The sequence below is a fragment of the Metarhizium brunneum genome, chromosome 1 (genome assembly GCF_013426205.1).
Source record: "Metarhizium brunneum chromosome 1, complete sequence".
Taxonomy (NCBI): domain Eukaryota; kingdom Fungi; phylum Ascomycota; class Sordariomycetes; order Hypocreales; family Clavicipitaceae; genus Metarhizium; species Metarhizium brunneum.
Window position 1 is genome coordinate 9,305,986 of NC_089422.1, and position 12,460 is coordinate 9,318,445.

Consider the following 12,460-nt stretch of genomic DNA (forward strand, 5'->3'; position numbering starts at 1 on the left):
ACCCATGGCGGCAGATGGCATCATGGCCAAGAGGTTGCCGTCGTGATGGGCGGCTCTGGGCACGCGGAATGTCGGTGTGTCTTGTACGATTTGCCCACGGACACGGAACGTGGGCTCGTGCTTGGGGATAAGCTGTTGAGCTTGCCTTGCGTTGGGGATGGCGGCACTAGCGGGCTGGTCTAGCTACCTAGGGACGATTATCACGACCCATGCGTGTGGTCTGGTTGTATTGCCACCCTTGCCTTTATACATGGACTAACCGGGCGTGGGCGACGCTTGCGACGCGATGGCTCGTAACGGAATGTGCGTCGTTGTATTCAACCAGGAATCGGCAAGCTACTGCGTCGTAGCGTGGGTGAATATACACACGCGTGCAGATGGATAGATAGATATATATATGTGTGTAGATGCGCCGTCCCGGTTTCTTGCCAACCACGAGACCATTCTTGCGGCGTATCAACAGCAGCAACCAAAGATGATGATGCGCTCCTCGTGGCAAGCGGCCCTCGCCGGCCTCTCCCTGCTGAGCTCCCTCGCGGCGGCGGCCAACCTCACGGGCTACGAATACGTCGTGGTCGGGTCCGGGGCCGGCGGCGGGCCTCTGGCCGCCCGACTCGCGCTGGCCGGGCACAAGACGCTCCTCATCGAGGCCGGCGACGACCAGGGCAACAACCCCAACTACACGGTGCCGGCGTACTCGGCGCGCTCGTCCGAGGACGAGAAGCTCGCGTGGAACTTTTACGTGCGGCACTACGCCGACGACGCCCGGCAGGCGCGCGACTACAAGACGTCGTACCGGACGGCCGACGGCACGCTGTACACGGGGCTCAACCCGCCGCCGGGCGCCGAGATGCTCGGCACGCTGTACCCCCGGACCGGCACCCTCGGCGGCTGCACCGCGCACAACGCCCTCGTCGCCATCTACCCGCACCGCTCCGACTTCGAGTACGTCGCCTCGCTGACGGGCGACGCCTCCTGGGCCCCCGACAACATGCGCAAGTACTTTGTGCGCATGGAGAAGAACCGCTACCTGCTGCCGCTGCTGGCCAAGGGCCACGGCTTCGACGGCTGGCTGGACACGGAGCGCGCCCCCATCACCCTGCCCCTCGAGGACCCCAAGCTGCTCAGCCTGATTGCCGGCGGCAGCTTCGCCCTCGGCAACTACTCGCGCCTGCTGCCCAACCTGCTCGACGTGGCCCTGGGCGACGCCAACGAGGACTCGGAGTCGCGCGACCGCGACGGCGGCTACTTCCAGATCCCGCTCTCCGCCGGCGACGGCCGCCGCTACGGCTCGCGCGAGTTTGTCGTCGCCACGCGCGACGCCAAGAACCCCGACGGCTCCAAGAAGTACCCCCTCGACGTGCGCATGAACTGCCACGTCACGCGCGTCGTCTTTGACGAGTCCGGCGGCGGCGAGCCGCGCGCCACGGGGGTCGAGTTCCTCGACGGCGCCTACCTCTACCGCGCCAGCCCGCGGTCCGGCTCGGCCGCCAAGGGCGTCCCCGGCTCGGCCACCGCCTCCAGGGAGGTCATCATCGCCGGGGGCGCGTACAACTCGCCGCAGCTCCTCAAGCTCAGCGGCGTCGGGCCGGCCTCGGAGCTCGCGCAGTTCGGCATCCCGCTCGTCAAGGACCTGCCGGGCGTCGGCACCAACCTCCAGGACCACTACGAGGTGGCGGTGCAGGGCCGGCTCCCGTCCGACTGGCGCTTCCTCTCGGGCTGCACCTTCAGCGACGACAACGACCCGTGCCTCGACCGCTGGCGGCGCCCGGGCCTGCTCACCGGCCGCGGGGCCTACGTGTCCAACGGCTTCGCGGCCGCCATGCTCATGAAGTCGTCGGTCGCGAGCGAGTACGACGCCTTCCTGTTCGGCGGGCCCGTCAACTTCCGCGGCTACTTCCCCGGCTACAGCTACAACATCACCGCCGACCACGACGTCTTCACCTGGGCCATCCTCAAGGGCCACCCGCGCAACACGGCTGGGCACGTGCGCCTGCGCAGCGCCGACCCGCTCGACGTGCCCGACGTGCTGTACAACTACTTTGACACGGGGAGCGGCGACAGCGCCGCCGACCTGACGGCCATCCGGGAGGCCATTGGCGTGGCGCGCGACGCATTTAGTCGCCAGCTCGTCAAGGTGGACGAGGTGCTGCCCGGCGCGGGGGTCCGGTCCGCCGCCGAGGTCGAGGCCTACGCGAGGGACACGGCCTGGGGGCACCACGCGTCGTCGACGTGTCCTATCGGCGCGGACGGCGACCCCATGGCCGTCCTGGACTCGAGTTTTCGGGTGAGGGGCGTCAAGGGCCTGCGCGTCGTCGATGCGTCTGTTTATCCTAGGATTCCGGGGACTTTTACCGCCCTGTCGACGTACATGGTTGGCGAGAAGGCGGCGGATGTCATCTTGAGCCAGAACAAGTAGGTGTTGCGTGTGGTGGTGGCGTGGGACCTGTGTATATTTTGGGCGTTTTATTTTCCGGCCAGCTTGCAGGGTTGTAGGAACATTGAAGTTTGGAGGGTTTTAATGTGGACAGGCGCGGCTGCTGATTGGCTGACGATCTGCCGACTGGGACGTGTATTTTGACTTGAGCAATAAAAACATGGCACTTACAAGAGAAATAATGCTAGTTCCTATTTCTATAGTCGATGAGAATAATCTTGTCAAGAGATTAATATTCCACCATTTTCCGGGAATAGATCTCCCTTGGATTGTGCAAGCTGGATGCTCACTACGGTACTGTGAATGTCTAAAGACGGGACGAACCGTCTATGACTCTATGGCGTCGTTCGATCCTGCCATGACACATACATGATCGTTGAAGTGATCATGTACTTTAGGCAACTGGTCACCTTGGCTGCTGGATAATTTTTGACCTTGTCTGCGCCTGACTTGGGTCGTTTCCTTTGTCCGAATTTCAAAGTCTGTGACGTCAACATAAGACCTACAGTTTATACTAATTCGATGATGAGACCAGTACGATGGCCGCCGAATCGGTAGAAAGTCCAACGCCGCACCACCCTCACCGACAAGAAAGTCGCCATCTCGCGTCATAAACACAGTCAATTCACCAGCCATGCCAAAGCTCCTCGACTTTCGCTGCGCCGTCATCACCGGCGGCGGCGGCGGCGGTATCGGCAAAGCCATGGCCCGCCACCTCGTGTCCAAGGGCAAGACGGTCCTGCTCGCGGGCCGCACGGAGTCCAATCTACAGTCGGCGGCCCGCGACGTCGGCGCCGCGGGCTACTACCTCCTCGACGTGGGCAAGACGGCCGACATCTCGCCCTTTGTGGACCGCATCACCCGCGAGCACCCCGAGCTAGACTGCCTGATCAACAACGCCGGCGTCCAGCGGCCCCTGGATATCCTCCAGGACGGCGACTTTGTGGCCAAGGCCGACCAGGAAATCGACATCAACGTCCGGGGCCCGATGCACCTGACGCTCGGGGCTGCTGCCGCACCTGCAGACCAAGCCCGGCGCCGTGATTATTAACGTGTCAAGCATTCTGGGCTTTGTGCCCTTTTCTGTTATCAACCCCGTGTACAATGGCACCAAGGCGTGGCTGCACTTTTGGAGCATGAACCTGCGCACGCAGCTGCGGCGGGCGTGCGCGTGGTCGAGATTGCGCCGCCCACGGTGGCGACGGACTTGCACCGCGAGAGGGAGGACCCCGACGATAACAAGAAGGAGAAGAATGCGCGGGCGCTGGGTGTGGACGAGTTTATGGGCGAGGTGGCGCGGAAGCTGGAGAGGGGGGACGAGATGATATCCGCGGGGGGTGGGAGCGACATTGTCGAAAAGTGGTATGGGATGTACGGCGCCCTGTACGATGAGACGGCGTCCAAGAAGTAGCGGTATCTTGTTGTTGGTGTTGTTACTGCGTGGTTGCTCGTTTGATGGGAGGGATATACAGAGATGATGGCCTTGGCGACGGGATTCCTGCACTTTTGGCAGTGAATTGGGTTGTGATATTGCCAACTCTGGCTCTAGCTTGCTGGAAAACTGGCTTCTTGTACAATAAATGAGGGGCACATCAACCGTCACGGCAGTAAATGAAAGCATTGCATCACAAGGGACAAGCTTGGCAGAGAATCAGCGGTTCTATTGACTAGTCGTCCTGATTTACGTACTGTATATTTGTCAGTTTCCACCTCTCGCAACCCCCGTAAGGAGAACAACTCACCACCAGCTGCCCGTTGTCGTTGCCAATGCGGTCATTCAGATTGATGCCCTGTCGCCCGCGGGTTCCCTCCTCAACCATGTTCAGTTCGGCGGTCAGCATGGCGCCGTCCACCGAGATGTCACCGGCAGAGTCAGAAAAGTCTGTCAAGAACGAGCCGTGTTGTCAGTCGTCTCTACTTGCACACCATCGGACGCAAACAGGATGATGGCATGTGAGTGGTAAAAAGCAAGACTTACTGACGCCGTTCCAGACGAACCAGCCGTCCGAGTTGCCCACAAAGTCGTTCAGATCAATGGTGGACTCATTCCACTCGTCGTCGCCGTAGGCGCACTCGGCGTGGAGGATGTGGCCGTCCTCGAGCCAAATGTTCCGCGAAGACTCGTAAAAGGACATGATGCGCGTGTTTGTTGATGTGTGAGGCGGGGGACGGTTGGGAATTCTTGGTCGGCGGTGTGATGCTCAAGCGTGCGGGAATAAGGCGAATCCAACCGCACTTTTATATCAAGCCGAGAGGGGGCTCCATGTACGCCAAGACACACCCACCCGCATAGACTGGATCCTTTGTGGCTATGCATCTCATGCAATGGGCCATGAGTAACGGGTTTTTTTGTCTTTTGGTTTGCAAATACTACATGGCGTCTGTGGCCCCCGCATGGAACTATTTGGTCTCAGTGCAGGCTGGCCAAACGTCACAGCAGCAAGCGATGGCCTGTTTTTTGACAGTGGGCCAGTACGTGGTTGACGATAATTGGGCTGTCGGTGTGTCATTTGCTGCAAAGCCGTTGGTTTTGTTTGTCAAGAGGGGGGGAATGTGTTTGAGGTTGAGGCCTCCGGTTCTTGTCGCCGTGCCACACGGCCACGACCAAAACAAAGGCATCAGCCGCAAAGGTTGCACAACAACAAAGAAAGGCGTCGCGAGAGCCGCCGAGTCGGGCATTGGCGAGGGAGTGCTGCCCTCGGCCTGTAGGGCTCACAGACTTGTTGTATTTATAGAGACCTCTGAGGCTTGAGGTCGTCTCGGAAAACCAAGGACCTTTGATACCTCCAAGGTGATGATTGAAAGGATATTTGCACCACACGTTCCGAGCCCTCGCCGCGAGGGGGGCCGTGATGCCCGTTCTGGCCCGTCGAACAGCGGGGGAGTGCCCATGATTAGCTGAAACAAAGGTCTCGGCAGGAGCCGCCACCAGCCCGCAGCGGGCCGTAGTACTTCTGGCGTCAACGGTTACGTCAATGGTGCACTGTGTGCAAGTATCCAGTAGGCACGGACCAGTTGACAGCTCGGCGGCCTCACGTTGACCCAGCGCCTCTTTCAAGCTGCGGAGGGGGTCGCTCTTGCCCTTTGCGCGCCAAGGCCATTCATTGGCTTCCGTCAAACGCGCGACCAGTCTTGATTGTGTGCCCTGAACAAACGCACCTGCCCGCATCTCAAAATGATCTACCAACGTTGCGGATCCGAGCCCGGCTCCCTCCCCAGTAGTAACATCTAAAACAAGTACCTTTAGGTGCCTGTAGGCATTAAGGTTTTTTTAAGCGCATAAAGACTGTGCCAATAGACGCCATGCCAAAGAGGACATCAGATAACGGGAGGAACCAGCCGGATCCTATCAACTTCCAGAGCAGGTTGCAAGGAATCTCGAAAATAATCAAGAGGAGGGTTCCATAGGTTTTCAAAGTCGAAACTCGGTCGTTTAAGCAAAAACTTGCATGGTCAGTGCAGGTGATTTCTGCGATGAGCATAGGACAAGTCGCCGACATGGTCTTCCGTATATTGTCAGATTGGGGCGCAAAACAACGGGCAAGCACCCAGCAACAATTGCCCCTGATATCGGTGTGTCCGTGGCGAGATCCAAAGCCTTGCCGGGCATCTTGCCCACGCGCAGTTGGTACTGAACCATGAATGATGGAGGCGCCATTTTCTCGAAATGGTGCATCCGGAGCCCAAAGAGGACCGAGGACCGCCGAGGACGTAGAGTTGGAACTGCCGCAAGGGATAGTCTTGTTCTCAATTTCCTCCACCAAGCTGCAGACTTGTTAGATGGGCGCCTCGACTCTCCATCAAACTCGCAAACGTACGATCCAAGTCCGAGCATGTCACGTAAACGAAAAGCCTCGTGACTTTTTGCAGTGAAATGTTGGCCTAGAGAGTTGATATAATCCACGCCCGTCATCCACTCGTCGTGGGTTAGCTTAACATCGCGGGCAAAGTCGTGTACGTGCCGGATGAAGCTGGTTATAATATGCTCATGACGAGTTGTTGCGTTTGGCCCTGTGGTCTCGGCAACAAGTTTCGCAAAATCAGGGTCGAATCTGCTGTTCTGATCGGAAAACTCATTGTATCTCATGGCTATTGTCTAGTTCTCACGGCAAAAGCAGCGACATGGAGAATTTTCTTGAATGGTCGGCCGAGTAAAGTCTGGTTGTGAGGAACCATTGGTGCTTTGTTTCCATGACTTTGATAGCGAATTCGCAACTGTTTGAGTAGCAGGATATTGCATTATGGTGTTGGGCTAAAATAGTGACTCTGAAAGCGCTTGCGTGTTCAACCATGTCTTCGCTATGACTCGTGTGGATGGCCTAGAGTCCGTAGACTTTGATTTAAGGCAGAAGTGTTACACGGAAATGGGCCGGTTACACAAGGGCTACGGTCACGGGATTAGGGCAGAAGGTCCTCACCGACTTCTTGTATAAATAGACGGCTTTGGTCCCTCAAGGCCTTGAGGAAAACCAAGGACCTTTGATACCAAAGACTGTTATTAGATGAATTGAGTAATTGCTCCAAGCTAGGCCCTTGTCACAAGAAGTCCATGTCTGCGCCGAGAATGGAACCCCAGCTAGGGGCGTTTCCCAACAAGATGCTGGGCGCGATTTCTTGAAGATTGTTGAGAGGGGATTGATGACGATTCATTGTCTCGAAGCTGTCTACGTGGCCCGTTTATAAAGGGGCTACAGTCTCGGTTGCGTTGGCCGGGGGAGGCTGAATCGCGACTCGTTACAACAACTAGGAGCTGTCGACTACAGTCTATCCCCAAAGCGTCTGGTAGCTATGAATGACTTCAATGTTGATAACAAGGTTTATATAGATTATATACAGGGAATTCTTTATTAATTAAAGCACTTTGTCTAAATAGCTGTTTATTATCCGGGTATACTAATTATAAATTGTATCACAACTTATATTAATAAGAGATTTTAATTAACTTATGCATTGTGGCCCCTCTGCCCCGCATATTATCCACAAGGCTAGTCCTAGTCATGTTCTTCAAACGGCGTGCCAGGCAGACGAACTATTAGTGTGATAGCATTGAAATGCAATAGAGAATACGTCAAGTGGTGCTTTGCTTACCACGCAGCCGAGAGGGCAGGCTCATCCATGTGTGCATGAGTCAATAGATGACCAGGACCCCTACATGGCCGCAACAATGCCATTGATGCAATTCATAATTGGGCGGCTATTCACTACCAGGTCCTGGGCCAAAATATTCACCGCGCCGCAGGTCACTCTTTACCCTCGTCATCACGCTCGGCGCTTCATCGCGCCACATGTGTCATAATTTCGGTCCCTGGACTCGAACTACCACTTGACAACTCTCCCCGGTCTTCCAAACCTGCTCCATCCCTACCGGTACGGCCGGCGGCGTGAATGACCTAGCAGAGACATGAATTATATAGAATGCGGTTGTATTGTATGACTCGTCAGTCTCTTCTATTCGCGTTTATATAAGTGCGAGGACACCTGCATCAAGCCGCTTGTACCAATCATTCCCGCACTTCCCATTAGCACTAAATACTAGCCTGCGCTATTATATCTATTTGCCTTGTACAAACCTCTCTTTAGCGTTTTACCACCGCCTCCTTTACAATGGTTCGTGTTATTACGATTACACTAGCCGCCGTGTTGTCTACTTTTCTAGTATCGGCGGCAACTATTCACAAGAGACTCATTGGCGGAGAATATGCCAAGGGCGGTGAATTTCCATTTATTGTTAGTATACGACAAAGCGGGAGTCATATTTGCGGAGGCAGTTTACTAGACAGCACTACCGTTCTTACTGCTGCTCACTGTATTAAATGTCTTGACTTTGTCAAAGCAGGAACACTGGTAAGTCTACTCCCCCTTTAGGCTTCCAAGAGGTCTCACACCTCGGCGTAGCCGGCAAAGGATAACAAGGACTAAGCTCATTATACAGGACAGTCGCCAGGGCGGAGTAGAAGTGGAGGTTGTATCCGCTGCGTTGCACCCTCGTTACTCCCGGATCCGGCATCATGATGATATTGCCATCTTGAAACTAGCAACTCCGATTGAGGAGAGCGACACGATTCGCTATGCAACGCTACCGGCCAGCGGCTCGGATCCCGAGCTGAATACCACCGCAGTAGTCGCGGGCTGGTAAGTGCCATCCAAGTTTCGCAGTGTAGGATATAGTCGAAAAAAAAAACGCTGACTAGTAGGCAAGGGGCTTGGACGGTCGCAACACGGGTCCTGCTGACAAACTCAGCAAGGTGAATATTACGATTCACGAGCGCGGCGAGTGTTCAGAGAAACTCAAATTGGGCGCGGTTGAAGACATAATATGCGCTGGCGACGATGGCAAGGATGCATGCGAGGGGGACAGCGGCGGTCCTCCTGTCGACCCCGTGACGGGACATGTCATCGGCCTCGTGACATGGGGGCAGTGCCGAGATCCTCCCACGGCATATACCAGGGTCAGCAGCTACATCGACTTTATCAACGGATTCGTTGGAGGCTCTGATTCTAGTCCCCTTTTCAACTTAGGGCGTAAATGTCGGGATCTGGTTCAGTCGGTCGGGAATGCCACTGGCCCCGGTGACGCTGGCATTCCTTCGACCCCAACTGGGGAAGAGGAAGAGGAAGAAGAAGAGGAAGAGGAAGAGCAAGGCCCGACGGCTTTTGATGTTTTGATTGCAAAAATTAGGGAGCTGGCAAAACAATGTGGCTTGAAAGAAAACGAAAAGATGACTCCAGAAATACAAAAGTGTATTGCACGGTTACATGAAGAAGGTGTAACACGGCGCTGATTGTGTTGAGTGAGCAGTATCAAACAACTAGAACGAGCTGAGACTGGTGGTTTAAGAGGTTACAAGTCAAGTCTCATCATTCAGTGGGAGGAAGCAAGGTTAATGAAGATGTGGTATATCGAGTTGTTTTGCCTTGGTAGTCTGCCTTGCTAGCTTTAACATAGTAGGCTAGGTGTCGACGGTGCTTGTTTTATATTCTTTCCACTTAATGACGCATATTCGTGTCTGTCAGAGTGAATATTAGCAGAGTATCCTTCCAAAAGGACATTCTAACCGGTTAATAATATATGTACTCTCACTCTATAGTATTAGCGGAAACGGGACGTATATATATAAAATCTAGCCCCCATAAGTTGAGCTATAAGCAACTTGATAAATAAGTTTAAAATATGTATATATATAAACTTATATATTAATATAAAAGTTGAATATTTATATTAATAATTATAAACTATAATATAAGTAATATAATAAGGGAGTAATAACTTTTATAATATTATAAACCAGGCTTATTATAATTTTATTTCTAAATAATATTAAAGTTATAAATAATTACGTCTTTTATAGTATTATTAAATACTTTACATAATTATTAGGGCCGCTAGTAGTTATATATATACACGTGATTCGTCCTATTAAACGCTCGTCTTCAGCGCAGCCTCACTTCCCGAGATCATGCATGCATAAAATCTCATCTTCCTTCCATTCTATCACGGCAAGTGAAATAGAAGATACAAAATATATGTGTACTATCTTCTCACCTTACTCCCTTCCCTTATCCATTGAATGGACACATGCAGCCTTATTGCTAGACACCATGAGGCGCTCCCCAACACAGAGAAGCATTTCGGGAGCGCAGATACCATCGACTCATGAATCAAAGAGGCCAGAAGAGGCCGCGAATTTCCCGTATGCAATCCTAGATACCGGAAAGCCCCAATTCAGGCTACTTGAAGTACAGCCAGGCAAACCACAGACCGAAATTGTAGGACGCCTGTTCCACGCATGCCTCGACGAAAACCCCGGCTTTGAGGCTCTGAGCTACACGTGGGGAAGTCCTTCGCCAACCTACGATATTTCAATCAACGGCTGTGCATTTCCGGTGGCTGGGAACCTCAGAAAGGCACTAGGCGACCTGCGCTATCCAGACAAGCCGCGAATTCTTTGGGCAGATGCCATCTGCATCAACCAGCGTGATAGTGACGAGAAGGCGCATCAGGTAAAACTAATGCGAGTAATATTCGCAAAGGCGACTGCTGTCTGTGCCTGGCTCGACCACAGCGTGCAGGCTGGCGACTCTTCGTTTGATAGCCTTTGTTACCTGGGTGAAGGCACCGAGCTCGATAGCTTCGCCGATCCAAGTTACTGGTACCCGGTTGCAGGTATATTCCGAAATCCCTACTGGCGAAGGCTCTGGATACAGCAAGAGCTCATTTTGGCAAAGGAAGTCATGGTTTACTGCCATCGGGATGCATTCAGCGGGCGCCAGCTGTTGGGGTTTCAACAAAGAGTTAATCAAGCATATTTCCAACCTCGAGCACATGAAAGTCCATTGCTGAAGCTTTGCACATACATGAATTACCAAGAGGACGTGGGAGGCGTGTCTATTCGTGAGCGAGAGAACATGCCTCTAGGGTGCAAAACTTTTGTCGAAAAGCAACAGGTTCACGAAGTGAAGCATGACACCATCTCCAAGCCACCATTTTCATCATTGCTACAGTTATTTCTTCAGTCAGGCACCCTGAATATGGCGGAGCCTCGAGACCAGCTCTATGGTATACTAGGGCTGATTCCACGGGCTGACGAGAGTCAGGTACGAGTCGACTACAACGCTCCGGTGGTCAAAGTCCACTCGCAGGTTTTTAGCATTTACCTGTCGAATCACAGCAGTCTCGACTTTTTGTGTTTCAGCAGAAAGACAGCCGATGGTGCTTGTCGAGGCGATATAATCCCGACTTGGATGCCCAATACCCCTACCATTCATTGGAGCCAAGTGTATGCCAGCCAGGCTGCGGGCAGCACCACAGCAAGCGCGGCCTCTATTGATTCAGAGAGTCTAGTTCTGTCTGTCCGAGGTCTCTTGTTGGATAAAATCGCCTTTGTCGCACCCAGGCAAGACTTTGACAAGCTCCCAATACTGGAGTGCTTCTCAATCCTAGAAAGCTACTGTACACGACTCTGGCCGAGCGATACTCAGCGGCCGCTGTGTGAAAAGAAACATGTAACGTTGCTTTTGTTTCCGTGGCTATCCAAGGAACGGTACCGTGAGATGTGGAAAGTCGACAGACCAACGTCGGAAGAGAGAAGGAGCCTGCTTCGCAATATACGTGGCATTGCGGCAGAGAATGACGGAAAAGACGAGTTGACCATGGGACATCTCGCACTCGGGACTACCAGTGTCTCCTGCGATAGATATGAGGCATTCGGTCCGGTATATACCAGTCTCTCTTGTCGAGTTTTGGCGGGCACGGAAAATGGGAGATTGGGCACCTTGCACCACAGCGCCAAGGCAGAAGAGGGGGATCAAGTCTGGATACTCCATGGATGCCGCATGCCGATGATTCTTCGGCCGGTACCTGACAGTAGGCGTCGGTTTACTCTCATTGGATGGATGTTGCTTCCAGGGGCAATGCATGGCGAAGCATTCTCGAAAGATGGGGGGCAGGATGCTTTGCACAGGAGCACAACAATTCAAATCGTATAAGTGGTTGGCTTTACTTGCTCCGCGTTTCCTATTGCCCATGACTTTGTGCTGTAAATATGCGAGTTTTCCCAGCATTACACATGAGCTGGCGTTGTCCTACGACGCGATCGCCCCTAGGGTTGGGTAACCCTAACCCTCACCTACCCTACGTATTGTGTCTTTTTCAAGTACTTTTACTAGCTTTTATATGAGGCTTTCTGGTATCCCTTGAGATGGAGTCGTGTTTTGAGTTTTCCAAGCTGCGTAAATGATAAAATGACGCCCCAATGTGCTGCAGACGACTTTTGAAGCCGTCTTCGCTCACGTCCTACAATTATATGTCCTCTTGCCCTCTTTGCCTTTGGTGCATATTTACGAGGCCGGCCAGGCCTTTTGGGAGTTTGCAGTATCGCCATCACATTTCCAAATAATTCAAGCATCACACATAAAAGTAGATGAACGCAAGTTCAAGTGCATCAAGTTGCCTACATCTTTTATAAACCAGCTCCCCAAGACCAGGAATGTCAGAGTTCATAATGTCGGGCTACTTGCAGCCAC

The 12,460-nt window shown here is 53.4% G+C and overlaps 6 protein-coding genes across 6 annotated transcripts; 4 read left to right on the plus strand and 2 right to left on the minus strand.

Moving 5' to 3' along the window:
* Positions 1–475: 475 nt before the first annotated feature.
* On the plus strand, positions 476–2,419 carry betA_1 (Oxygen-dependent choline dehydrogenase; the record flags this gene model as incomplete). Its single annotated transcript, XM_014685797.1, has 1 exon — positions 476–2,419. The coding sequence occupies one exon, from the start codon at positions 476–478 to the stop codon at positions 2,417–2,419; it is 1,944 nt and encodes a 647-aa protein (XP_014541283.1).
* Positions 2,420–3,071: 652 nt separating this feature from the next.
* G6M90_00g028850 (uncharacterized protein) lies at positions 3,072–3,848 on the plus strand (the record flags this gene model as incomplete). The annotated part of the gene is made up of 2 exons (XM_014685796.1): positions 3,072–3,477; positions 3,553–3,848. The coding sequence occupies 2 exons, from the start codon at positions 3,072–3,074 to the stop codon at positions 3,846–3,848; spliced, it is 702 nt and encodes a 233-aa protein (XP_014541282.1).
* A 256-nt stretch (positions 3,849–4,104) lies between these two features.
* Positions 4,105–4,572, minus strand: CVNH (Cyanovirin-N; the record flags this gene model as incomplete). Its single annotated transcript, XM_014685795.1, has 3 exons — positions 4,105–4,125; positions 4,180–4,319; positions 4,416–4,572. 3 exons carry the CDS (start codon positions 4,570–4,572, stop codon positions 4,105–4,107), a joined length of 318 nt encoding a protein of 105 aa, XP_014541281.1.
* A 1,125-nt stretch (positions 4,573–5,697) lies between these two features.
* Positions 5,698–6,524, minus strand: HQD2_0 (Catechol 1,2-dioxygenase; the record flags this gene model as incomplete). Its single annotated transcript, XM_014685794.1, has 2 exons — positions 5,698–6,202; positions 6,256–6,524. The coding sequence occupies 2 exons, from the start codon at positions 6,522–6,524 to the stop codon at positions 5,698–5,700; spliced, it is 774 nt and encodes a 257-aa protein (XP_014541280.1).
* Positions 6,525–8,041: 1,517 nt separating this feature from the next.
* Positions 8,042–9,219, plus strand: TRYP_4 (Trypsin; the record flags this gene model as incomplete). Its single annotated transcript, XM_014685793.1, has 3 exons — positions 8,042–8,281; positions 8,370–8,569; positions 8,637–9,219. The coding sequence occupies 3 exons, from the start codon at positions 8,042–8,044 to the stop codon at positions 9,217–9,219; spliced, it is 1,023 nt and encodes a 340-aa protein (XP_014541279.1).
* An 817-nt stretch (positions 9,220–10,036) lies between these two features.
* On the plus strand, positions 10,037–11,923 carry het-6_3 (Heterokaryon incompatibility protein 6, OR allele; the record flags this gene model as incomplete). Its single annotated transcript, XM_014685792.1, has 1 exon — positions 10,037–11,923. One exon carries the CDS (start codon positions 10,037–10,039, stop codon positions 11,921–11,923), a length of 1,887 nt encoding a protein of 628 aa, XP_014541278.1.
* Positions 11,924–12,460: the final 537 nt, after the last annotated feature.